Source organism: Cyclopterus lumpus, chromosome 24 (genome assembly GCF_009769545.1).
Source record: "Cyclopterus lumpus isolate fCycLum1 chromosome 24, fCycLum1.pri, whole genome shotgun sequence".
Classification (NCBI taxonomy): domain Eukaryota; kingdom Metazoa; phylum Chordata; class Actinopteri; order Perciformes; family Cyclopteridae; genus Cyclopterus; species Cyclopterus lumpus.
Window position 1 is genome coordinate 6,449,744 of NC_046989.1, and position 27,898 is coordinate 6,477,641.

The window sequence follows — 27,898 nt, forward strand, 5'->3', positions numbered from 1 at the left end:
TTATTATGATTATACCCAACTTCTATCTTGATTCATGGGGAAATTATTTGCTTTCTTGCAGAGAGTAAAATGAGAGAATTACCACTTTCGTGTCTGTGCATTAATTTCGGATTGAGCCAGTAGATCATGTTAAATTGACATAATGATTGGAAACGGGGGAATACAGCCAGTCTGGCTTTCACGGAGCTACTCTCTACTGGCCTGACCTTGCTCCTCGCCCTGGTGTACATTGGGTGGAGTTGAACTCCATTGCAAAAGGTCGTTACCCGCCTCCATATCCCAGATAAGTCTGTGCCCATCACTGACCTTAAGCTCCTTGTTGTACTGCTCCATCTGGGACAGTTTGTCGGTGGTCTCCCTCTCCAGAGTGTCGAGCTGGTCCTTCAGCCTCCGGCAATTCCCTCCTTTCTCCGTCACAGTCCCGGTCAGCGAGGTCAGAGTCGTCGCTACAGGGCAAAGGTCAAAAGGTCAGAGGCCGGCGCAAGGGTTCAGTGACCGATGACCGTGTGTTGTGCGACAGGCGTTTGTCACCCACGGGGGATTTTGTTGAGGTTGATGTTTCTTAGCTTCTCTGTCAATCTTTGCTGTTCTGGGACCAGCTGGGAGAGCTTCGTCTGCCAGTCCTATGGCAAACACAGAGGCACACACACACAAGCAGAACATGAGAAGAAGAAAAAACAAACATTCATGGGGAAAAATTGAATAAATGTTTGACAGGGAGGAAGTTGAAGCGAAAGCATTTCTTCAAACCTCAAACTGAAGCTGCAGTGTGTTGATCTCTATGATGCGCGAGTCCCTCTTCTGATTGACATGGTCCACCTCCGCCTTCAGAACCCGCCTCTTGCTCTGAGCGTCACGGAGACGGTCTGAGATCTGCTTGTGCTTGTTTCCCTGTGAGGCCAGGTGACACATATCTCAGTGTGTGTCCATGCCTTCTGAAGAAGAGCTTGTTTCTGAATGTCTCACCACATCCTCCAGCTCCAACTCTAGACTCTTCTTTTTGGCCCTGAGTCGGAAGATCTCCTCCTGCTCCCCACATTTCCTCCTGCCCAGCTCCTCTCTCTTCGCACGCTCCCACTCCTCCCTGTGCTGGCGCTCCATCTCCTGCTTCGCCGCCTGTAAAGCACAAAGGAACACGGTCATCCCCGAGACGTGGCAGCCTAGACGTTCGGCATCTCACAGACGGAGGCCATTTCTCCAGCTCACCTCCTTCCTCTCCAGCTCCCTCAGCCTCTCCTCCTCCCTCTGTCTCTCCATTTCTCTATGACTCTCCAAGCGCCTCTCCTCCGCAAGCCTCCTCCGGTTTTCCTGCTCCCTCGTCTCCCTCTCCCTCCTTTCATGAGCCTCCCTCGCCTCCCTGTCTCTCCTATCCCTCTCCTTTCTCCGCTCTTCCTCCAGAGCCAGCCGACGTTTCTCCAGTTCGGCGCTGCCTCGCGCAAAGTTCGCCTTCAGCTTGTCCTCAAAGGACACTAAGGAGGAGAAAAGACAGACAGATGTGACACAGAGGACGACTAAAGACTTGAATTGTAACGTCACGGGTGCCATACCGCTGCTCTTGTTCTTTTGTGCAGGTTCTATCTCGAGTGTTTCTATTAGACAGGGGGTTATGTAGGGCCCCGTCCCATTAACAAGCTCACTGGGCTTGATTCCACCTCTGAAAAAAAAGAGAAAAGAAGGAAATATATATATATATATATATAATAATGAATGTATGAAATAATCCATTGAGTGTGTCTATCTGTGTGTGTGTTACCTGAAAGAGGGAGGCACCAGGTCTTGAGGCAGTGTGAGGGGTAGTGGTCGGCCAGTTTTGGCCATGTCCACGAGGTGCATGGCCAGAATGAACTCATCAGCTTGCAGCTGACCGTCCTTGTTCACATCTGCCAAGGTCCTATGTACGCACAACATATTAAGTCACATTGTAGAGCAATAAAGATAAAAAAACGTGTTTTTTTGTGAGAATATCATGACTTTAAAGCAGCATGAGGCTGTAAAATTAACAAGTTATCACGTCGTAAAGTTGTGATGATGAATGACTTAGCAAACAGTTGCCTATTTACTCCTCCAGCACACACAGAGCAACATTAACATTCATTTGCATGAATGTTTCTGACCACCTGGTTCATAAATCCTTTACTAACACTCATTTAGCTTCCACCACATCCCGAAGGGAAGACTTTTTACTCCTCTTTAGATGCTCAACGCGTCACTATGTTCATCAGCTACATGCTAACTTGGTCTGTTTGCCTTTTGGTGATGAGAGCATTGAGATAAACCACAATAATGAGCTAAAAAGCTGGTTTGCTGTTTATTATATGATATTCTACTTTTTTTTGTTGTTAAATGATAAACCAAGTTGCATTAAATCTCACACACACACACACACACACACACACACACACACACACACACACTATACTCACCAGATGGTGGCGAGCTGAGTCTGGGTCAGGTTGGACGCAATCAGCGCATTTCTAACCTGAGGTCCTAAAAATGACATCAGGAATAATAACACAGTGAATTCCCACGCCACCTGATGTGGACGTGTTTGCCGACGTCGGACTTCCACGTTCTGTCAAGTGGGCTTAAGGGCACTGACAAGAGTCCGTGAGTGCATGCGTGTGAAGTGAAGAGTACGCTCAGTCAAACTTTGCCAATGCCATGCTCAGGCGGTCCTGAGAACCTCCTGTTTATTTTAGCTGGTGTGTGTGTGTGTGCGTGTGTGTGTGTGTGTGTATGTATACGCGTGTCTGTCCCGGGACCCACCGGACAAGTAGCCACTCATGAGCTTGTCGAGCGTGTTGAACTGCTGACGGTACTTGAGCCTCGAGCCCTGCGGGACGGCCCAATCGCATGCACCCGTCTTCGGAGAGTTACTGGCCAACGACGTGGTGGAGGAAGAGTTTGAACTACGAACGGAGAGTACAAAGAAAAAAAAAGAAGAGGCATGACGTTACACCAAGATATCACCTAAAGGGAAATTACACAACAGTATTGCATGGTCAGCGTTCCCGTTCTACCTTGCATTCAAGCCTCGACTTAAACCCTCTAATTGCTCCGAGACTCCCTTGTGTTATCTCCCAGCTCTTAATTAGCTGTAGCGGAAGCAACCGGCCACGTAGACAATGACTCTCTGAAACGAGGCAGCGCCGTACTCTCGGGCTACGCTAATCAGCCCTTCTGTTTTCATCATAAACAATGCCTCTGCAAGAATAGCAATAGGATAGGCCGGGTCGATGGCGTTCATTTGAGAAGAATTTACTTTTTTTCTCCATCATTATAGCTGGCTGGAAACATGCAACACTCCCCTGAAATGGAAGAGGGTTCAGGGAGACAATGGGAGATGAAGTGCGGGATCCTGCCTCCGCCGTAGGGATTGTGTGTGTTTGTGTGTGTGTGTGTGTGTGTGTGTGTGTGTGTGTGTGTGTGTGTGTGTGTCACCAGGAGGGTAAAAGTCCCTTATAATAAAACTTGTTATGGTTCTGGGGGAAGAAAAAAAAACACAAAAAAAAACACAGGACAAGAAGATGCTTTTGCACACTGTGGAAATGCGAGTCGCATACCGGTCACTACTGTTGTTCGACTTATCGCCCACTTGCATTCAGGACGCCTCTCCTTTCCTTTACTGTATATCTATAAGGTTTCATGTATTGTTTGTTATATGTGTTCCCCTTCTGGGACAAAAATAAAGTTGAAAGGTTAAAGTGATGTGTGGATGGCCGCTGGATCGACCTGTACTGGTATTTGACTTCCCAACACGCCTTCCCACCTTTACACATGAGGACCAGGACTAACACTGGGCCATTTAAAACAATGCACTCACAATGAAATCAGATACTACCCCCTAGTCATTTTCCTAAACCACACACAACACCATGAGAAAGATCAAAGATATTATATATGCTATTATCTTTTTTTGAAGGGAATCTGATCATTACTGAATCTGCACAAAACCTCCCGGACTCTGGTTTCTTCTTTGTTTACTCCTCATTATGTCCCACGACTGAAACTGCTCCAGGCAGACTTAGTTAAAGTGCTTTGTGCTACAAACACAAGCAACAGTGACTGCCATGGACGTAGGACTCCAGTCGCTATCTCACACTTCCACTTCCCTTAGAGATTCGCTGACATTCACGGCTGATAAGGTATATGGCATTGTCAGCATATGTGACACCCCCCGCTGGTGACAAGTTATTAGAAACCTAAACAACAGTGAATATATAGCAGTCTACTATCTAACATGTTTTGGGACTGATGTTAAGTCCTAAAAACCAAATTAAAAATGTTGACCGGATCATGGCGCTATAAGAAAAGCCAGTCATGACCCAATTTAATTGCAATCCAAATCAGTAACTGTTGAGCTAAAACATTAATGAGTAGGACCGGCTCTGTTTACTTCACAGTAACAGTTCCCTCCTCCCTTTGCCTCTAATGTTTGTGCCTCTAAACAAGCCCACTTCCTAAATGTTGCCAATCTGATTTCAAAGCGCCCTTCCTGCTCCCTCTGTTATCTCAGGGTTTCATCTCTGCCTGCATTCTGATCCTCGTCCCTTCCCCTGCTTCCTTGTAAGCACAGAATGAATGGGCTGGCAGTGTGCAACTCAGACCAGCGTTAATAGCAGCCTTTCCCTTAAAATACCTGCATAATAAATGGGGCTTTTTTAGAACTCAGCTCCCACGAATCCAACTTGGAAATTGAGTGCTTGGTTCTAAATTGATGTTTTCTGGAGGAACTTGACGTGCTGACAGGGAACGTTCAAAATGAAGAGAAATTCTCGTTAATGCTATTATCCATTTACACTCTCACCTGCTGGATCCAAGGTCCAGAAGAGAGTTGGCGTTCGACATGCCGGTGGACGGAGAGAACGCCGTGGGAGAGGAAAAGCCAGAGAGAGGGAGCGCTGCAGATAGGGTTGGAGGCAGTTGGTTAACAGTCACATTTAATTTGGACATGGTGATATGAGAAAACAATCTGCTGAATGCTTTAGTGCATGCACGTAAACACAAGTGTGCATGTGCTTTGCTTTTTTTTTTTTTAAATATGCAATCAATCTCTGACATACTATGAGCAGAGTGCAGCTGCCCTTGAACGTGCGTACGTCTAATCTTATCTCCTCATACTTTACATTCGCAGCACACAGAGCTCCAGCGGCAAGGTTATTGACATCTGTTTTTTAAAAAACAAACGGATCGTTGTTTTCTGCAACTCTGCGCCACAGACGGTTCCGTCTGGAAAGCCGAGGCAGTGGCACTGATATATTCCCCCCCCCTTATTTCAGGGGAGGAAGGATGAAGATCGAGGGTGCATCGAATAGGAGAGAAAAGTCACGCTAATTAGGTTGCACACTTCACAGCCGAAGAGGAATTGCGAACAGGGTGAGAATAAAGAGAGCAGCCAAAGGACAGATGGAGGAGGTGAGAGAGGAAGAGTGCAGATAGTCAGATAAAAGATAAATCCCCACCACAAGAAAACAGACTAAATGAGTATACATCAGATAGGTGCATCCACGCCTGATATTAAGGTTTTTACTGTGGTCACATATCTCCTTGCATACTGCAAGATCCATCCACTCAAGTCAGATATAAAACCTCAGGGAGTAGACGCGGTGCAGCCCTTTCATGTTATACGTGTGAACTGCACTGCATTACACCGCACCACAAATGCACACGAGCTGAATGAATAACTGACCCTGCGACACTAAACATTGCACACCAGGATTGGTGTTACACCAGCTATTCATGAATCCTTCCTAAACTCTTCGTAACTACTTGTTAGTTTCAAACCAATGATCGTCTCGGTCAAGCTGCACCAGACTTAAAAAGGCACAGTGTGTATACTGTAAGTATATCGGTGCTAAATATCCCTTCGCTCACTCCTCCCTTTCCAAAGACCCCTGCGAGAGCAAAACCGTGGTCAGCGTTGTAACGCTCAGAGGCCGCCCATACCATAATAACACTATTTTTAAGAGCAAGTGAAATGGTTTAGCACTCTGCTGCTCACGGTACTGCAGTTTCACAAGCGTGTCTGAGAACTACTGTTGCCTTCAGGTTATGTAAAAGAAACCGCAAAAAAGTTTAGCTGTCAAAGAGGTAGGTCCAATTTTACTGCCAATCCTTTATTTATATATGCATACATGGAGAAATCAATGTGCTTCAGAGTTAGTAGTATTAATGTAGTTTGGAATGAGCTAATCTAGCCGACTAGCTATTTAGTAATATTAATTCAGTCCGATGCTCTTAGCATAGTGGTTTGTAATTAAGGTATATTGTGTTATTTTAGTGAGGGAGAGTTGAACATCTTCCCAGTTTACATCATAATTTAACAGCCTTTTGAATAAGTAATTTGTCAACCTATTCTGATATTACGTTTGCTTTGCTGCATAATCTCCATTTAGTAATATATCATGTTATAACTAGACTTGTAGTTTGGACCTACAATGAGCCGCTCCGACAACATGGAAGGACGTTGGGACGTTGTGAACTTTTGAGTAAATTTACACCTAAAATTTCAAGCACCCAAAAAGATGAGAACATACATAAACACATTTATTCCTCTCATTTTACCTGGATCTGTGTTCCCAGCTGTAATGCTATAGTAATAAGTTTATTTGAATGCGTGGAAGTTATCAATAGCACAAGCCTCTAATTTATGCTCCCTCTTAAATTCTTTAACCTCCTATAATCTCCTCTGTTTTCCCCATTTAATCTCATTTTGTGATGCGTGCCATGGAAACATCTCGGTTACTCTGGAACATAATCAAACATCTGCGCATATTCGCTTTTTATAATCCCAGGTTAAATTGGAATGAATCGGTGCTAATCCACTTATAAATATCTAGCTGTATTTGCCCCGTGACCAAATCAGAATGGTTCCACTGCAGAACCAACCTGAATTGTTGGGAACAAGAGGTGGGGTGAGGAGGTTGAAATTGCCGTTGGGGAGTCCAGGGTTTCCCAGGCAGTTGATGAGGGGCAGAGTCATTGGCGTTGGCACAAGGGTTTGCACGGAGTGCATGGAGTGGTTAGCCGCAATGGGTGTTAGGATGGGCATGGCGGACCTAGCTGACATGGATGACAGACCAATTGACAGGTTTGGCATAGAACCCATTCCTGTAAGGAGGAAACACACACATGTAAACATGAACTGATCAAGAAGAACTTCAGAAGATCAAGAACAACTAACTTATAGTTGGGTAACTTCCATTTTTACCATAACTCAACTGAGGGAAAAATCACTTTTTGATGCCTGGGATTCTACACAAGCATCCGATTTTGAAATAGAACTAAAGTTCTAGAGTTATTTTCTGAAAGATACAGTTGTGAGAGGAAGAGTTGAGAGATGTCGTGGTTTTGAAATTGGATTGTGGCTGTGAAATCCCCTGAAAAAAACAATCTTTACCAAAACGTGCTGATGAAGGGATGGTTGGAGCAGAATTGGAGACGGGAGGTTGCTTCATGGTGATTGGCAGGACAGACGGTAAGTTCCGGCCCTGAAGCTTGAGTTTAATGAGCTTCATAGCGATGGAAAACTCCTGTCTGTCCATCTTCCCATCGCCGTCCATGTCAGCTAGGTTCCTACAGGAGAAGGAGAAAGAGACCGCTGACTCATAATATGATCTGTTTATAGTAAAGTGTGCATTCCTTGTCTTCTTCTTTCTTTATTGAGACAGTATACAGGGTGAGGGTTACACAAAGCTCTGTTCTGATTACAGTACACACACACACACACACACATACACATACGATGCTGGTGCTTACCAGATCTCAGCCAGCACAGAAGGAGGCAGGCCGGACTGGAGGAAGAATTTCCTGGCTTGTTCTCCTGGAGACAGACAAAAATCCAGAGAGTTAAGAGTTGACGGCCATTTGACAACTGATGACACTTCCGTTTGTTGTGACGACAGCCTACCTGAGACGTAGCCGAGGACGGGGCCGAGGCTGTCAAACTGTTTGTCGTGTTTCCCCCTCTCCTCTGGAGTGATGGCCCACACGCTGGCTGCGCCTGGACCAAAACACAAGAGATGTTCTTTGAGATGCCTGATAAAGTCGGTGCCCATTTTGTTCAAACACAACATCTTTAATATGCAATAACAGGGTCAAGGATCACTACAAGGTGTGAGCCGCGGTGGCGTCCCTGTAGCCTGCTGGTTAAGACGCATATCACATGACCGAAATGTCCACAGGGTGATTTTGTCTGGGGAGCTCGATCCGTGTCTCTCTCACTGCATTTTCAAATGTTAAAAGCAAAAAATGCATCGGGATGTCTTAAAGCAGATGTCAACCTCCCGGTGGAGTGAGAAGAGAAGTCAGGGGATCACCGAAGCCGGTTGGTCTGATCCTCTGGAGACTATGAATGTTGGCAGAAGAAAAGTCACGGTATCGACTGACATCGCCACCCGAAGATCTACGCCTCGAGCGCGACTAAAGTGCACACAGTAAATGCACCACGTGTGGTCACTTCCATAGACTGCAGTTCTACACGCCAACAGCCGTCAGTGGTACTGCTGTGTGAAAAGAACTCAAAACACAAAAAAGATCCTGCTTCATTGTGCTGCCAGGTACATTTTGGAGCTCCAAACTTTCATAAATAGGACAGAGGAAAAACATATACAGTGTGTGTGTGTGTGTGTGTGTGTGGGCAGCGCTCCACTCGTCAACCCTGGACACAAATGCAGCAACACATCGAGAAGTCCCCAAAGAAATGCTCATACCGAATTCAGTTTACAGAGACTTATTTTACTTCGCCATCCAAAAAAGTCTGCATAATTTCCATCCCAAATGAGATCTCCCCCTCAGATGAAACCACTCACCACCGACTCCCGACAATGATTAATGTGTAAAAATGTCCAGTCAGCTTCTTTTTCACTCTGCTCCATTTCTCAAGGTAAGTCCAGGGTTGTCCATGAATTAAATATGAAGACGAATGTGCCGTGTGAGGGGTATGAAACTTAATTCTTTTAATTCTTAATTCTTTTAACGTCTTAAATAGGGGGGGATAACATCGGAGTTGATAATCAATTAATCAGAAGGGAATCTGCAAAATGTATCAAATCCCAACACGATCAGGGTGTACTCAAAGCCTTATCCTTCGCCTTGTTTACGTAACTTGAGCGCTCCGAGGCCATTTTTAATTAAAGGAGCGACTGTATGGACATGGTGCACAGATGGGTCTCTCCATATGGCAGTAATTGAAGGACAGAGACACCGATAAGGAGACAATGACAGATAATGAGCCCAGGCAGCGGAGAGAGTGATGCACAGCCGAGCGACGGACTCATTAGTCGACTGTAACCTACAGTCAGACGGTAGAAACAGATGGTTTCACGTGAGAAAGGCTTCGGTTGTGAAGTGGATGGTTGCAATGTTACAGATGGAAAACTATACTGTCAAAATTCCAGTTTCTTAAATGTGAATATGTTCTGGTTTCGTTACTCCTCTGTGGACGTAAACTGAATGTCTCTGAGTTGTGGACAAAACAAGACCTTGGAAGAAGTCTTCTCGGTTTTTGGAAAACAAGGATCTGCATTTTTCATAGTTTTCTGACATTTTAAAAGACAAAACGACTAATTGAGACAAATTTTTTTCGAAAATGAAAACAATCGTTGGTTTAAAGCTCACCTTGCTATGATAATGTATAATTTACAAAAATCTAAATTGGAGGCCATGATGTAGATACTTAAGAGAAGTGTCATAACAACTCACGGCAAGGCAGTGTACACAAAGATTCAATCAAATATCATATACATTTCCACATATCATTTTCAGTGTCTGTTTAAAAAGACTTAATGGAATTAAAGAAAAGATGTCTGACTGATGTCTCACTTTTAAATCGACTTAAACTATAAATGGGACATTGTTTTGTTATATAACCAATGAATAATTAATCATGCGATTGCTTTTATTGATTTTCATGATAATGCCATATCCCGCTTGATAAATGCTGCCAACAACAGTCTGCATTTAGATCCTAATAAAGCCACTCTGGTCTTCTGAGCGACAATATCTCACACAAGAAGTTCTCTCTAAACTTTTCCCCTCAACATGAACAACAAAACCATTATCAGGGGAGGGTATCTCTGGGAGATGCAAAAGATTCACAGAGTAGGAATGAAGTCCGCAGAGCTAAGGACAATAATTGTAGCTGTAATATGGTTATTCGGCAAAAAAACGTTGTGCTGGTATGTGTGTGTATGTCTTTAGAGACCTGGTATTTGGAGCGAGATCTCTTCACCAGCTTCAGGAAATGCCACCCTGCCCATGATGGAACTTCCTCCCCTTCGCTAACCCAAACACCCCACCGGCTACTGTTGACACAGCACACGCACATACTACACGTACATCTCAGAGGAATGACACAAAGTTATAGCGCGGCCATCCCATTCGAAGCAGCCGGCACAAGAAATGTGAAACTACAGGAGTTAAAAAGGAGGAAGATTAAAACGTTAGAATCTCCGGCGGACCGCCTTGAACTGCTCTCAGTATCTGAACCGACTCACTCTTCTCTAAACCCCGACGGTAGCACCTGTTCGGGTATTGCCCTCAACGCCTCCTGACGAGGCCAACTTCAGCACCTCGCGGTGCCCGACCTAGATTTGGCACCGTCGGCACAATTGCAGCCACAAAAAAAAAAAAAGGTCAAAAGTAATTAATCTCTCACAGAGATGCAAGTATTCTCCGTACTGTTGGCTTCGACAGACCTTATTTAGAAGCTATTGTAAGTGAGAAAGAGGAAGATGGGGGGGGAGGGGATTTAGCACAGTGCCACTGGGACAAGTAGCTAGCATGGCCGCATCCACAGGCCTGTCAGTTGATTCAGCGTGTGTGTGTGTGTGTGTGTGTGTGTGTGTGTGTGTGTGTGTGTGTGTGTGTGTGTGTGTAAGTGGGGCACCGCCAAGCTTCTTACACAGCCATCCATAGGGGTCTGGCCAGCGTAAGACCCCTCAATGTGCGACCAGATAAAACGGTGCCACATTTTGGAATATTGAGCATATGAGAGCCGATTATAATAAGTCTTCTGGCTATTTAATCCGTTTTTTTTTTTTTTAACGACATGAACAAATGACCGCTGTTTGATACCGACACTTTTTACTTAAAAAAATATATATTTGTAGGTTAACCTTAACATTTTGGGAAAGACACTTAATCGCTATCCCTGCCAAAAGGTCGAACAGCTCGCCTGGCGTTGTCCGAAGGCCCACCAGCAGCTCTGAAGCTCACCACTGCACATGTAACGTCTTGTTTGTTCAGTGTGCTGTAAACCAGCATTCTTATCGTGTCCCTCTGGTATTCCTTCCTGGTTCCTGTTACATTTTTGACAGGCCGTCACTGTGAATCCATCCTGACATACACTGTCAAGACTGCCATTTGGACTGTAATACAGAGAGGAGCAGCTTCCTGCACAGAAACCGAGAAGACAAACTCTGTGCGAGTACACAAGAGCCGGTCAGCAAATATTGAGACAATATAGCGCGCACACAGTCCATCTACAAGAAAACAAACCCAGCAGCACACTCTCATGGAACAAGCTTCCACAGCAACGATGCCTGCGCAAAATTTAAACCAACTGTGCCACAGATCCTCTGCTGCGACACGAAGAGCCTCTGCTTGTGTGGTTTACCTTCCCTCTGTCAGCCAGTGTGCTGTTGTCTAGGCGCTGTACAGTCCTTAGGGAGACGCTGGAGTCAAACCTCCAGGCGCCCGCCGGCGGCCGGGCCTTCTGGGGTGGAAACCACATCACTGCCTCCATAACTATTCACATATCAAACGCTTCTCCTGTGAAGGACAAGTTTATGCTTCAGATCGCACTGCTGCCACATTTCAGCAGACACTGTTGCATACTGTGTCCACCTGTTTGGGGGAATCGACTTACTAATGACTCTACAATTGGCTCATTTCAGATTCAGTGTGTGTGCGCGAGTGTGAGGGGGAAGGAGAGGCACTTTGTTAAAATGCAGAATTAGTCATGTGGACAAGATGCATCCGACGCACAGACACAAACACACACAAACTTCCTCCTGAGGCATTTCCCAGAGAGGGCCTTAAGGAGCGGCAACTACTGTTCTATGATCAAAGGCTGTGAAACAAGAGGATTAACACACACACACACATTTGAGCAATTCAGTCCACATACACCAAGGACAAAAGCGATGCATCACATCGAGCACAACAGAAACAGAAGCAGTCCCACCCCCCCCCACACACACCACCCACACACACCCCCCACACACACACACACACACAAAACATACACAAGAATAACTCATGATTATTAATTAAAAAATAATTTGCTAATTTCCCTTCAAGCCCCCTTTGCTGAGGAGGACTTAGAATTGACTGTAATTCCTTGCGCAAAATGTCATGGGATCAAAGACAGGTTCAGTTTCGGGCTGATCCTTCACTCCACCAACCGGATCGATATCCTAATAACATGACCTCGGGGTGCAGTTTGCAGCTGGCGGAAAGGACAAGCATCAAAACATCCATCGAGACCGAAACAAGCGCATCTTCTGGCCTCGACAGTCAGATGACCAGAGACAAAGATTCAAGTTTAAAGAAGGGGCACAACACAACTGCTGCTTATTGCTTATTTTTTTTTAAGTCTGTTAAATTCAAATTTCTGCGCTGACCTCTCTCTCTCTCTCTCTCTCTCTCTGCAAAAGTGTACATTTGCATCCCGTATAGGCAAACAAATATCATGAGCAAGACAAAGTGTTCTTACCATTCATGGCTGCAGGTGGAGAGGTGAGTCCTCTACTCAGCTGGCTAGCTCTCAGACATCTGCAGAGGAAGAGAGAGGGAGAGAAAGATGTGAGTGTGCGCGTGTGTGTGTGTGTGTGTGTGTGTGACTGAGTTTGTGTGTCACGAAGCAGCCGGCGTATGAGGAACGCAGGCATGCATGTGTGAGTGAGAAAGAGAATAGAAACGGTACAAATGCAGGCAAGAGGGGGAAAAAAGAAGAAAAATAATGCATTCCCCCCCAGTTAAAAATGCAAGGATGGTATACAGTGAACGGCTAACACGGGAGAGGGATGACAGAGCGAGGGAGGGAGGGAGGAACCAAGGAGGGTAAATAAAGAGAGAGGAGGGAGATAAAATGACAGAGGGAGGAGGGAGAGGGGAGGATGATGAGGGAAGAAGGAAGACAATGCCACCGGGGAGAAGTCGGCAAGAGGAGGACCGACAGTTGAAGGATACATAGGAAGGGAGAATGATGGTGGTCTGAGGGAGGGAGCGACGATCTTTCTCTGCTCTCGTATCACAGATGGCGGCTTTTTCTTGCTAATCTAAAGAGTGTCTTCATTTCTCTGGTGTTCTTTGTGGTTTTCTGCATTTGCCACTGAATTGGCACTTTTTTTTTTAATGTAAAAATATATAATATTTGTCTTTTCATGGATGTTGTCTTATTAGGAATGAAACATGCATTATTGGGAGTATAATAATTTCTTTAATTAGCAATGTGAATATTTCCTCTTTTAGTAGTATAGACATTTACATTATTAGGAATATGTATTTTCCTTGTTTGGAAAACAAACGTTTTATTATTGTGTATTTGCACCGCACACACTTAAAATAGGCGCTATGGATGTATTGAGTGCAACAATCCACTGTTGTTGTCGTCAATGGGCAGGGAGCCTGGCCCACCTGATCAGATATTCCTCTGTGGGATCTCTGGCAGAGTCCCAGGAGGTAGACTGGAGAGATGAGCCCATGCAGGTAATAATCTTACAATTGGAAAATGAGCCCTGTGAGTATGGGCTTTGATTTTTCAGCATTACCGGCAAGCCACATAAAAAAAAAAACCTGTGCAGGTCGGCTTCCACATCTAATCTACTGTTCCTCTTGCTATCTATCTGATTCCTTTGCCATGCCGTTGTTGCTGAATCATGTTTTAGTCCAATTACTCCCGCAATACACTCCCCATATTCTTGATCGTTTGTGTTTCCCACATCTTCAAATTGAAATGGAAAAGGAGGCAGTCCCCCCCCCCCAAAGCTGAGTTTCCCCATTTCTCCAGTTTCTTATCCCATTATTCCAGCAACTCCTGCAATCCTGTTCCTCAGAATCTATTAGTGCCTCCACTCAGACCCAACCCTTTATTTCCTCTCGTTTCATTTATCTAGCTACAAGCCGATAGCTAACGAGCAAGCCTTCTCATCAGCTGTGATTCCTGTCAGGAATCTCTAGCTCCCCTACTTCTTAATCACGTCTCACTCGAACATGCATCCCCTCTTATATGACTAATGACTCCCACCAAATATTTCTTTCATCCCTTCCTCTCCTTCTGCTCTGGTTACACTATTGCTCCATCATTGGCTTCCCTCTTTGCGTGTGAATTCCTGGAGGGGGTAGTTGTGGTTGTCGTAGTATAAATCATTCTCTGCACATGCCAACATTGCCAATTACTTAAGAGCAATGAACTGTATGCCTCCGCATATATATATATATATATATATATATATATATATATATATATATATATATACATATACACACATACACATATATACACACATACACACACACAGACACACACTAGTGCTAGCACAGGAAAACAATATTGGTATTCCAAGTACAAAAAACATAAAGTCCTCCAGGGAAGATATTTGCATAATACAAAGAAAGCAGTTAATCTTACATAACCTTGGTAATCCTAGTAAAATAACACTTAACGCTAACTGTGAGTAGACATCTTACTTGGTCACTGCATGATGAACTGGGTTTTTAGACACAGCATCCACCCTTAGTTCTTAGAAACCACAAACTAGCTAGCATTACTAGCTAGTTTCAAACAAGCTAGCATTACTAGCTAGTTTCAAACAAGCTAATGCGGGCCCAAATCAAAAGGGTTATTTTTTTAATGTATAAATCTTCCCAATTCACATTATCAGGTCAGATATGTAGACTATATTATATATTTTCTTTTCAATTTTCAATTTGAAACTAGCTAGTAACACTGCTAGCCTACTATATAACTCTTCCCGGTTCTAATCATTATTCAACACAAACTTATCAGGCGTCAGGTCAGATTTGTCGACTATACTATATTGTTTCAAAAATAGCTCATTTGAAACCAGCTAGTAACTTGGCTTACTACTTGAAGCTATTATTGCAAAGTCATGTTGAGATATGCTGTGAAATATATATACCTTCCCAGTTCACATTATTTTTCAACTGCATTTTTATCAAGTGTCAGGTCGGATTTGTTGACTATATTCTACATTATCTCAAAAAAAACACAAGTTTATGATACTTAAGTTTATGATACTTACACGCTTTATTCAGCGAGATAATCCTTAGAAATGAACAACCACTTTTATGTTTTTCTGAAGCGTGAATGCGCTCGGGAGAAGTACCAAGCTAACGCTAGGCTATAAACAAACTACTCCACGGTCTCCTGAGCGTGAATACGCACAACAAGGCGTTTTGTAGTCGCATTTAGTCACTTTTTATCGATCTTAAAACAGGTAGAGCTTTAAAATTCACATGAGGGGGTATTTACCGACATCTCTTATATCGAAGAACAAAACTTTTCAAGTGTCTTAAGCTAGTGTTACCCATAGACCTTATTTTGAGCGTCTTAATAAAAATCCATTAAAAAAAAACATTGACTTGAACACCAGGGAACCAAAAGTGCAGGTTTTAGGACTCATTCCTGCAGCCCTCAATATGCAACATTAACAGATGGCAGTCTTGTTGTAAAGTGTTATTAAAAACTAATGTTTATGTAAAAATAAGTAGTAGTGTGATCTGTTTTAATTTTGTGATGTGGTAAATCTTAGTAAACACTTATTTTACAACAAAGCTGATGATGTCATTGTCCCGAGACAGCCTTGTTCAACCGCAATAACTAGAGAAATAATTCTAGGGGGCTAAAAATGAAGCCGCTACAGTTATAGCACACTGTGTGTTATGTATTAAAGCTTCACAGTGTTTCAATTGACATAAGGCAAAGTATTATGCTAGAATGATCATTATTAGGTCAACTATCAATTACTAAAACTACACCTCACAGAAACATTCTCTTAATAGGGCCCTGTGTGAATACTGTATATGTGCGTCTTAAACTCGCATTTTGGATACAGGTATTCAGCAGACTCCCATCCGCCCTCATAAACAAACATTGTTGTACCTTGAGGGCCTTTGGGGGCCACGGACTCACAGGGGTCCCAAAAGTCCCGGGTACACTGCAGTCGTAGTTTTAGGACCTTTTATTATGTAGAAAGGCTGCAGCTTAGGCAGTAACAGGAGTACTGTGTGCTCTGAGACCTTGAATGGGATAGGGTGCATACACAATGCATTAAGAGGGAGGGGGCAATAGGGATCCACACCAAAATGTGTGCCCTGGGGCCTCATAACAGGTTGATCTGGCGATGGCAACTGAGCGATCTTCATGATAAATGAAAGAACAAACATTGGGTTATCATTAGTCTTCTGTCAACAACAAATTCACATGATCAAATGCTATTCCAAGGTCAACAATGAACTTTGACTTTCATGGTTTCATTCGCGCTAATGGGGATAACCCTGAAAATAGTGTACTTCAAAGTGTATGTCGAGCTATCAATGGAATATTGATGTTTAAAGATTCTAGCACGTAAACATTTTTAGATTTGGGGAACAACACGAGTCAACTTCACGGGTCAAACGTTTGCTGATTCGATGCACCGGTGGGAGAAAAATGAATAAAAAGAACCTTTGACTCTGCCCTGAATGCTGATTGACACCTGTACGCGCCGCGCACTGGCCCGCTCGGATGTGCGTATCAATGCGTCGGCCTGTGTGCACGAGTGTGTCTGACACACACTCCCCAAACAGAGAGGGGCCCTGTTCTAGCAGACACAGCCCAGGAAGCTTTGCTGAGCCTGAGGAAGAAAGAGGCCTGTGTGTGTGTGGGGGTGTGTGTGTGTGTGTGTTAGTATTTTCTGCTTGTTCACAGGAGCACAGAGACACATAAAGACATCCACACACCTTCCTCTGATGTGCTGTAGGTGAAAAATTGGAGAGCGGAAGAATCCGTCATGTATTTATTATCCCTTTGATACATTTGTGGGTCATCTTGAGCAATGATTCACGAAAGCCTCTTTTACTTCCTTTACACTCCCAACACACACTCAACAGCAGGCCCCACAGTCAGCTTTCTCACCTATACCCTTTTGGCAAAAGATTTCTTCTCTCGGTTTAAAGTACAATCCCAAAATGTCTTCAATAAAGCAGTTGCATACTACTGTGACCGTCACAGTAGCTAGAAGCTGGACCCTGAAAGTCTGCATTTAAGCTCCAACTTTCAACACAACAAGGGATGCATGTATGCTTGTGTGCGTTTGTGTGTATGTGTGCGTTGCGCGGCGCTTCTCTTCTTGGCGGCTAGATGTGCAACAGTCCCTGCCGGGATGAGGCCAGATGTCATTTGCAACTGCCATTTGGATGGACTTCAGCAAAGAAAAGGCCTCTTCTTTCTGTTTCCACCGAGAGTAGCAGAACATACACGCACACACACAAACACACACACACACACACACACACACACACACACACACACACACACACACCAATCTCTATAATTATTCTTTGCTGCAGTGAATGAACACAAGCGCGGCTGAACTGCTGCACCTGCCCCGATCACCTTATCGATGAATGGAAAACTGCAGTGACGTAAAACAATCTAAACATCTGACGACATGCTTTAAAAAAACGACACACACACACACACACACACACACACACACACACTCCTCTGTGGGGAGCTCCAGAAATGTCCTGGTGATTTCCCGGAAGATAAAAAAAAAAGAAAAGGTGGCCATATTATTAGTGAGGCTGGATTGTCTGGACACTGAATGTTTAGGCAGCAGTGTTACATTTCTAGTCAACACACCTTCTCTGTGAATGGTAACTTTACCTCAGGGGCGGAAAAAAAAAGATGTGAATAACCTCTGGAGTTATATTTCCTCGTATAAAGCAGTTGTACATTGCCCATTGCATATTTGTGCTAGGTAATATGCTGTATGAATAATAAATATACTTAAAAAGACTATACTGTCATTAACATTCTTGACAACACAGAGGCAATTAGCAGACGACAGCCTTTAATTTGGTGATTTAAAAGAGATTTATGTTTAAATCTGATTTAGCCCATCTGTTGAAATACATTAAAAGCATATATCCAGGCAGGCGTTTTCAGCCATATGGAGTGTTCCTAATCTAAAACGCAGACAGAAAGGTTATCACTCAGGGTTTAGTGACAGGTGTCAGGAATCCACATTTTTTTAGGGTGGGCAAAAAAAAATGTATCACCTCAAGGCTATACGTTGTTAAGAGCTGTTTGCGTGTGAATTCCTGGAGGGGGGAGCTGTGGTTGTCGTAGTATAAATCATTCTCTGCACATGCCAACATTGCCAATTACTTAGAGCAATGAACTGTATGCCTCCGCATTTATATATATGGACATCTCGAATTAGCTTCCATGAAAAGGTACAATAAATAAAGAAAATAAAAGAATAAAACAGAAGGTCGAAAGCGATAGTGTCCAGTATGTAAAAGCATTACAATGATTTCTTATCATTTACCTGTTGCGGTTGAACTGCGATGGTAATCCGACATCCAGGCAGGAAATCGTAGCTACTGAAGAGGGAGGAACCGACCCAGTAGCCGGGTGTGTGTGGACTGGAAATGGGCGTCTTCAGAGAGTCAAGCCAGACAGATTTACATATCAGACTTCCGGTAATGTCTTTCACAATAAAGGTCCTTGATTCGCGTGATACGCCTTTTGGTAAAACACACGAAGCCTATCTGGACTAAGCCACCCATCCTCTTTAACAACAAAAAACACTCAAAACACACCTTTATAAAATATACACGTTTAGTTATTCACACATACTTTACTGGACGCAATGCTTCTCCCCTTTCCAATGTGATCCAGTGAGTCACTATCTTTGTTTTATCCTGAAAGACATTCAAAAATATATATTGGCAATTATATTATACTATTATCATAAATGTGTTCCATGTGATGGATTCAGTTGAGATATTTTACTTACTATTTTTGCTTTATTTTAGGGGTGAAATCATATACATTTAAAGAAAAAGTACTTTTTAAGAAAGAAATTGTTGAACTTCTGTAGATTGCATCTGTTACATTAACGTCAACTTCATTCTGTTTCAGCTCAGCAGGTCACAAGGCATCTGACTATAGTGCCACGTGACCAGATGGCCTAAATGGATAAAAAAAAAAAAAAACTTGTCACTGTCCACTTAAATCCCCTTTCACTTACTGTTAGGCACTTTAAGACATTAACTTTGAAAGGAACAACCACATGCCGTCAGTGCTCTGGCTGTTAAAGGAATAAAGACAAAGTTGTTCAATATTTTGTAATTGAAGTCCATTCTAAGTACCATGTAATTCGATTGAACCGACTTTCTATGATTAATTTGTTTCCCTACCTGGTTTATGTGATTATTGAATCCCTCTGAGATGTAATTATCTGTAGTTTCATCTACCTGGCTCATAAGCTTGGTATAAAGTGTTTGCTGCCCAAGAAAGGAAGAACGTTGCTGGTGTAGATCACCACCAACAGCCCACTTTGAGTATTACATCTATCTACAAGTTAACTGTCATAACCTTAGTGACCCCTGGTACTCTTATTGGTTGAGTTGAGAATATATATCAGAAAGTTGGTGTTAAATACTCTTAAAGCAGTTAGGGGCAAAATGTAGTTGTAGTAGTAATAGTAGAAATACAAGCAATAGTAGTTGTAGCCGTATTAGAAAGGGCATTATGTAATTAAACAAAAAATAATAGTGCAAAAAAAGCATAATTCTAAGCTTCCTGCTAAAAATGTAAATTTATTTTAAAAAGGGGGCGGACACTATCTGATCTACTAGATTTTCCATAAGAACTTGGTATGAGTTCTGATGAAAAAGGCCCTCTGACTCACCAATACTTTAGTGTGTGTGTGTGTGTGTGTTCCATAGGCTTAACATGGAATTAAAGCTGTTGAACTATCTCAAAACTCAGGTCTGAAAAGATTATAAAAAGTTTAATAAAGATTTGAAAAACAACATATAAAATACCAAACCAAGCAAATAATCATGAGCCACAAACATATATGATCCACATTCATCTAATCTGAAAAGACCGCATAGAGGCAGACAGGATGCTTTCAAAATAGTTTTTATAAAATGTACTTAAACAGAAATGAGCAACATAGTAATACATAAAGAACCAGGTAATTTTCCTTAATGTAGTGTATATCAATAATGACGAAATCACTGACAGATTCATCTTTACCTAGATATGTCACAGCTTCAAGAAATTGACAGTTTTAGTAATTTACAGAAATTTCAGAGTTTTTTCCATTGGAAAAAAAATAGAATTAAATGACTATAGGAGGTATGAAGTCAGAAAAGGCACTAGTACCATATAACGTGGTAGAACAAGTGAAGAAACGTAATGCAACATAATACTATAATCTGCAATCTATTGAGTAAATTTCAGTGTCAAAAGATCAATATACAAATTAATACAAACTTGAAATGACCCAGGCTTACCACAGAGGAAAAGTAAAAGTTTAAATAATAGTGAAATAGTGTGGCACAATAAAACATTTTAAAAAAAACTTAAAACCATGAATATGGACAGTTCCTATACTGTATACTGAAAGCATTGTCAGATGTTTCCATCTTTTTGAGCCTCCATTGTTTTAAGGAAGGTTTACCAATGAGCTTTGTAAAAGTATGCATTCCTGCCAATTTGCATTAAGTCATCATCTACATTTACCCCAACGAGAAAGAGGTTTTCATAGCATTAAAAAAAACAGCATCCGTTTAATAGAAAACAAAAGGTCTCTCTTGTTAACTCTAGTCCAGAACATTAAGAAACTTGTTCCCATTAGATGCCCACTTCATTTTTGTGAACTCCTGAACTGTGCGAGTCAACTGGCACATTTTCTTGCTCTTCTTTGATCGATGTGCACTTATTGCCCTGACCTGTGGTTACCATGGAGGATCCCAGGCACCCTGCTGCTTCAACTGGGACTAAATACGTCACACCCTCCCTGTCCCATTCAGTTATTACGGTCCTGGCAGTGTTTGGAGATACAGCACATCCTTGTGGTTCAGCCAGCAAACACTGAAGATTCTCATTTTCTGATTTGAGAAAAGTAAATCTAAGACGTTCTGTAGGTTCGCCTGGGACTAAGTGCTCGGCATCTTCAGCTTTTGACTCCGTTTTGACTTCATGAAGTGGATAATATTGTTTCTCCATGTCTGGTTCTGGATTCATATTCCGATAACATGGATCATATTCCTCCTCTTTTATCTGAAGGTTTCCCTGAAGAAGGCCGACACAACCTGCACCCACTTGACTCGTACCCGGATCTGTTGGCAACTTGGTGTCCTCGTTACGGAACAGAGTTTTCTCGTAAATTTTGGCACCATCAAGAAAATGCACATGATTTTCATCTGACTGGTATCTTGCTTGTTGCACAAAATGATCCTTGTTCTTTTTCTTGGCTGGAACTTCCATGGGATACGTGGTACATTTCCTTTTCTGTGCCTTCTCGCTGATTTTTTGTGAAGCCCGGCGTTCAAACACAAATGGCAATTTGAAGACCTTCTCTGGGTTATTTTTATATTTCCGATATGACTTGACCATATTGTTAAATTTGGATGCAGTAGTAATTGAAAATTCCCAGCTCCTGTGATGTTGTGAGCTAATATCAAAGTTATAATCGAGGATCTCATACACAGTGTGTGGAAAATAGCATCCCCTTTTCGTACCTACGAATTTATATATCTCAAACACAACAGCTCTCGTCAATTGCTCCAAGTCCAATTTTTGTTTTCTCTCTCCAGATTTAGATGTCACTTCTAGATCCAAACCCATCTCTGTGCAAATGGGATAACAGATTTCTTGATTCTGACGTTTCTCAGATATCTTTACGACACTAGGAAGTTTGTCTGTTTTCACTTTTGTTTGCAGTGCCAGTTTTCTTTTTTTAATACTGTCCATCCATTCACTTCCATGCACAACTGCTGGTGATTTCTTTATACCTACAATTCTAGGTTTGTCGATGGGTAATGGTTGAATGACAAATACTTCATTGAGCCAGGAGAGCGAGACATCTTTTTCTTTTGTCTCTCTGTAGAACTGCAATTTAGTAGTTACTACTTGCCCCTGCATACCAGTGTTGAAGTTGTGTTGAATGACATCACTAATGATCTTGTAGTTTGTTCCACATATTCTTTTGGCAAAATTAGTAAGTTCAACCATGATCGAGTATGTCAATACATGCGTGTCAAGCTTGTCTTTTGGCTTGTCTTTGTCCACACACAGGCTCAAACCTATTTCCTTGCAGAGAGGGTAGTTGTCCATTATCATCTCCTCTATTTCTGAGAAGGTAGAGGACGGATCCTTTGCTGGCTTTCGTGCAGAGCAGTTTGCATCAGTAGAGCCTGCATCAGTCATGGTATGTGGACGAGGATGATGCATGTGACCAGAGCCAGATTCATCCTGACGATGCTTATGATTTCTGACTTGATAGCATTTGGGGCAATATAAACGTCTCTCAAAGGTAGGTTCTGGTATGCACCTCGTGTCAGGGAGTTCAAACTGTGGTTTCATTTGAGATTTTTTTTTCTTTGCATTGAAACATATTTGTTCAATAGTTTTCTGTGCAAAGGCACTGCGATACAGATCATTGTTGAAATCAAGATGAAAATTGTACTCCAGTATCTCTGTGATGAAATACTTTTGTGCAGAGAGTAAAGCTGTGGCAAAAGTACCAAGTTCAACCATGATCCCATTGGTTAGTAATTTGGGATCAAGATTCTGTTTCACTCCAGATCCTACATTGAAATCAATGCCTACTTTCTTGCATCTGGAGTAAGAATAAAGTGGACAATGTTCTTCATGAGGCATTGAGAGAATTTGCTGAATATGGTTCTCCCTCAATTGCCAGAGCTTCAATTCAAACTCATTTTGGTGTTCTATGTCAGGAGAACTATTTACATCTTGGTCTATGATTGCAGCCTGGGAAGAACCAGCACTAGCTGCATCAGAATTTGGGTTGTTCTGGGAATCCAGTTTCACGTTTGTTGAATAATTTGTTGAGCTATTGATATTATTGTGGCTTTTTACATAGCTTAATAGTTTCCTTTGTTCCAGTACAGCAGGAATTCGTGCCACAGTACTTCTTGCGAGGTCAGAATCTCCACATTGCAAATCAAGATCCAGATTGTGATTTAGGATGTCAACACAAATCTGCTCAAATGTTCCACACAACTTTTCTGCAAAGTTGGTCACTTCAGTCATTGCTCCATAGGTCAGTTTGTTGATGTCCAGTTTCTTATTTGGTCGAGTATTGTTTACATGTAGTTTCAGATTAATTTCTTTGCAGAAGGGATAAAGATCCACACACTTCTGTGAAATAAGTTCTTCAGTTTCAGCCTGTGAATGAGGAGGAAACCCACGGGCAACATCACACTTCATGCTTCTGAGTTCAGCGTTGACACTGCTCACACTTTGATTTGCCAAACTTATTGATGGTATTGGACCATGAAGTTCAAAGACCTCTTTTGAGAATTTGACTGCATCTTCACAATCTTTCAGTTTTCTTACTCTTTTCATCATTTCATATGTGAAAATATTTCTCTGGTATTCAGTCTTCAGCCTGAAGTCAAAGTTGTATTCAAGAATCTCCATGATGAAATTATGTAGGGATGAATTCATTGCTATGGCAAATCTAGCAATTTCAAGCAGAATAGTATCACACAGAGAGTCAACGCCGAAGTTTTGCTTTGGACTAAATCCAATGTTGAATTCAAGGCCAACCCTCTTGGAAAAACTAAATGGACTCAACTCTTTAGCAGAGAGGATTTGTTTTACACGGTTAGCACGCAACTTCCACATGTTCTCTGTTCCCAATCCCTCTTGTTCCATGTCACATTCAGTTGGTGCATTTTTTAGAATCTGTGTTTGTTCTTCACCAAGCCCCTTTTCATCTGGTTGGCTTGCAAACCATGGGTTGAGATATGAGTTTACAGTTGGTACACTTGAGGTGTCTGAGCTCAGAGAACGTCTTGGGATTCTTAATTTATCTTCAGTGCCAGAGTTTTCTGAGTCTGTGAGTTCGTCTGAGTCTAAATCAGACTCTCCTAGAGGACAAGTGTAGTAGTTATCTGGTGACATTTTCTCCTGTTCCATGTCACACACAGATTTGGTAATTTGCTTCAATTCCAATGTTTCTTTCTCTCCAGATTTAGATGTCACTTCTAGATCCAAACTCATCTCTGTGCAAATGGGATAACAGCATCCTTTACTCAGATGTTTTTTCTCAGATTTCTTTACGACACTTGGAAGTTTGTCTGTTTTCACTTTTGTTTGCAGTACCAGTTTTCTTTTTTTAATACTGTCCATCCATTCACTTCCATGCACAACTGCTGTTGATTTCTTTTTACCTACAATTCTAGGTTTGTCGATGGGTAATGGTTGAATCACAAATACTTCATTGAGCCAGGAGAGCAAGGCATCTTTTTGATGTATCTCTCTGTAGAACTTCAATTTAGTAGTTACTACTTGCCCCTGCATGCCAGTGTTGAAGTTGTGATGAATGACATCACTAATGATCTTGTATTTTGTTTCACACATTCTTTTGGCAAAAGTATTAAGTTCAACCATGATCCAGTGTGTCAATACATGGGTGTCAAGCTTGTCTTTTGGCTTGTCTTTGTCCACACACAAGCTCAAACCTATTTCCTTGCAGAGAGGGTAGTTGTCCATTATCATCTCCTCTATTGCCGAGAAGGTAGAGGACGGATCCTTTGCTGGCGTTTGTGCAGAGCAGTTTGCATCAGTCATGGTATGTGGACGAGGATGATGCATGTGACCAGAGCCAGATTCATCCTGACGATGCTTATGATTTCTGACTTGATAGCATTTGGGGCAATATAAATGTCTCTCAAAGGTAGGTTCTGGTATGCACCTCGTGTCAGGGAGTTCAAACTGTATTTTCATTTGAGATTTTTTTTTCTTTGCATTCAAACGTATTTGTTGAATAGTTTTATGTGCAAAGGTACGGCGATACAGCTCATTGTGGAAATCAAGATGAAAATTGTACTCCAGTATCTCTGTGATGAAATACTTTTGTGCTGAGAGTAAAGCTGTGGCAAAAGTACCAAGTTCAACCATGATCCCATTGGTTAGTAATTTAGGATCGAGATTCTGTTTTACTCCAGATCCTACATTGAAATCAATGCCTACTTTCTTGCATCTGGAGTAAGAATAAAGTGGACAATGTTCTTCATGAGGCATTGAGAGAATTTGCTGAATATGGTTCTCCCTCAATTGCCAGAGCTTCAATTCAAACTCATTTTGGTGTTCTATGTCAGGAGAACTATTTACATCTTGGTCTATGATTGCAGCCTGGGAAGAACCAGCACTAGCTGCATCAGAATTTGGGTTGTTCTGGGAATCCAGTTTCACGTTTGTTGAGCTATTGATATTATTGTGGCTTTTTACATAGCTTAATAGTTTCCTTTTTTCCAGTACAGCAGGAATTCGTGCCACAATACTTCTTGCGAGGTCAGAATCTCCACATTGCAAATCAAGATCCAGATTGTGATTTAGGATGTCAACACAAATCTGCTCAAATGTTCCACACAACTTTTCTGCAAAGTGGGTCACTTCAGTCATTGCTCCATAGGTCAGTTTCTTGATGTCCAGTTTCTTATTTGGTCGAGTATTGTTTACATGTAGTTTCAGATTAATTTCTTTGCAGAAGGGATAAAGATCCACACACTTCTGTGAAATATGTTCTTCAGTTTCAGCCTGTGAATGAGGAGGAAACCCACAGGCAACATCACACTTCTCCATTCCCCATATGCTGCAGGGTTCAGCATTGACACTGTCCACACTTTGATTTGCCAAACTTATTGATGGTATGGGACCATGGAGTTCAAAGACCTCTTTTGAGAATTTAACTGCATCTTCACAATCTTTCAGTTTTCTTACTCTATTCATAATTTCATATGTGAAAATAGTTCTATGGTATTCAGTCTCCAGGCTGAAGTCAAAGTTGTACTCAAGAATCTCCATGATGAAATTCTCTAGGGATGAATTCATTGCTATGGCAATTCTAGCAATTTCAAGCAGAATAGCATCACACAGAGAGTCAACAGCGAAGTTTTGCTTTGGACCAAATCCAATGTTGAATTCAAGGCCAAACTTCTTGGAAAAACTAAATGGACTCAACTCTTTAGCAGAGAGGATTTGTTTTACACGGTTAGCACGCAACTTCCACATGTTCTCTGTTCCCAATCCCTCTTGTTTCATGTCACATTCAGTTGGTGCATTTTTTAGAATCTGTGTTTGTTCTTCACCAAGCCCCTTTTCATCTGGTTGGCTTGCAAACCATGGGTTGAGATATGAGTTTACAGTTGGTACACTTGAGGTGTCTGAGCTCAGAGAACGTCTTGGGATTCTTAATTTATCTTCAGTGCCAGAGTTTTCTGAGTCTGTGAGTTCGTCTGAGTCTAAATCAGACTCTCCTAGAGGACAAGTGTAGTAGTTATCTGGTGACATTTTCTCCTGTTCCATGTCACACACAGATTTGGTAATTTGCTTCAATTCCAATGTTTCTTTCTCTCCAGATTTAGATGTCACTTCTAGATCCAAACCCATCTCTGTGCAAATGGGATAACAGCATCCTTTACTCAGATGTTTTTTCTCAGATTTCTTTACGACACTAGGAAGTTTGTCTGTTTTCACTTTTGTTTGCAGTGACAGTTTTCTTTTTTTAATACTGTCCATCCATTCACTTCCATGCACAACTGCTGTTGATTTCTTTTTACCTACAATTCTAGGTTTGTCGATGGGTAATGGTTGAATGACAAATACTTCATTGAGCCAGGAGAGCAAGGCATCGTTTTGATGTATCTCTCTGTAAAACTTCAATTTAGTAGTTACTACTTGCCCCTGCATACCAGTGTTGAAGTTGTGATGAATGACATCACTAATGATCTTGTATTTTGTTTCACACATTCTTTTGGCAAAAGTATTAAGTTCAACCATGATCCAGTGTGTCAATACATGGGTGTCAAGCTTGTCTTTTGGCTTGTCTTTGTCCACACACAGGCTCAAACCTATTTCCTTGCAGAGGGGGTAGTTGTCCATTATCATCTCCTCTATTGCCGAGAAGGTAGAGGACGGATCCTTTGCTGGCGTTTGTGCAGAGCAGTTTGCATCAGTCATGGTATGTGGACGAGGATGATGCATGTGACGAGAGCCAGATTCATCCTGACGATGCTTATGATTTCTGACTTGATAGCATTTGGGGCAATATAAATGTCTCTCAAAGGTAGGTTCTGGTATGCACCTCGTGTCAGGGAGTTCAAACTGTATTTTCATTTGAGATTTTTTTTTCTTTGCATTCAAACGTATTTGTTGAATAGTTTTATGTGCAAAGGTACGGCGATACAGCTCATTGTTGAAATCAAGATGAAAATTGTACTCCAGTATCTCTGTGATGAAATACTTTTGTGCAGAGAGTAAAGCTGTGGCAAAAGTACCAAGTTCAACCATGATCCCATTGGTTAGTAATTTAGGATCGAGATTCTGTTTTACTCCAGATCCTACATTGAAATCAATGCCTACTTTCTTGCATCTGGAGTAAGAATAAAGTGGACAATGTTCTTCATGAGGCATTGAGAGAATTTGCTGAATATGGTTCTCCCTCAATTGCCAGAGCTTCAATACAAACTCATTTTGGTGTTCTATGTCAGGAGAACTATTTACATCTTGGTCTATGATTGCAGCCTGGGAAGAACCAGCACTGGCTGCATCAGAATTTGGGTTGTTCTGGGAATCCAGTTTCACGTTTGTTGAGCTATTGATATTATTGTGGCT

At 42.1% G+C, this 27,898-nt stretch overlaps 2 protein-coding genes across 2 annotated transcripts in view; both read right to left on the reverse strand.

Annotated features, from left to right (window-relative positions):
- Positions 1-18,650, reverse strand: part of LOC117727571 (intersectin-2-like) — a 33,235-nt gene extending 14,585 nt beyond the window's left edge. Inside the window, exons 1-16 of the mRNA XM_034527945.1 lie at positions 18,564-18,650; positions 12,719-12,777; positions 7,910-8,002; positions 7,759-7,822; positions 7,400-7,575; positions 6,889-7,110; positions 4,808-4,901; positions 2,767-2,909; positions 2,424-2,487; positions 1,754-1,891; positions 1,548-1,654; positions 1,207-1,469; positions 967-1,116; positions 751-891; positions 536-623; positions 307-446 (exon numbers count right to left, since the gene is read on the reverse strand). Coding sequence (XP_034383836.1) covers positions 307-446; positions 536-623; positions 751-891; positions 967-1,116; positions 1,207-1,469; positions 1,548-1,654; positions 1,754-1,891; positions 2,424-2,487; positions 2,767-2,909; positions 4,808-4,901; positions 6,889-7,110; positions 7,400-7,575; positions 7,759-7,822; positions 7,910-8,002; positions 12,719-12,725 — 1,890 coding nt within the window. The 5' untranslated portion in view covers positions 12,726-12,777; positions 18,564-18,650. The remainder of the gene's footprint in view (positions 1-306; positions 447-535; positions 624-750; positions 892-966; positions 1,117-1,206; positions 1,470-1,547; positions 1,655-1,753; positions 1,892-2,423; positions 2,488-2,766; positions 2,910-4,807; positions 4,902-6,888; positions 7,111-7,399; positions 7,576-7,758; positions 7,823-7,909; positions 8,003-12,718; positions 12,778-18,563) is intronic.
- Positions 18,651-20,153: 1,503 nt separating this feature from the next.
- On the reverse strand, positions 20,154-25,898 carry LOC117727398. Its single transcript, XM_034527680.1, has 2 exons — positions 24,859-25,898; positions 20,154-22,467 (listed from the first exon to the last, which is right to left on the reverse strand). Exons 1-2 carry the CDS (start codon positions 25,865-25,867, stop codon positions 20,885-20,887), a joined length of 2,592 nt encoding a protein of 863 aa, XP_034383571.1. The 5' UTR covers positions 25,868-25,898; the 3' UTR covers positions 20,154-20,884.
- Positions 25,899-27,898: the final 2,000 nt, after the last annotated feature.

Excerpts from the sequence above, each read along its gene's own strand:
- LOC117727398 (XM_034527680.1), bottom strand. The coding sequence starts at position 25,867 with ATGGAGAAGTGTGATGTTGCCTGTGGGTTTCCTCCTCATTCACAGGCT. Across the intron at positions 22,468-24,858 it reads CATGCATCATCCTCGTCCAC|ATACCATGACTGATGCAGGC; the intron begins ATACCATGACTG and ends ATCCTCGTCCAC.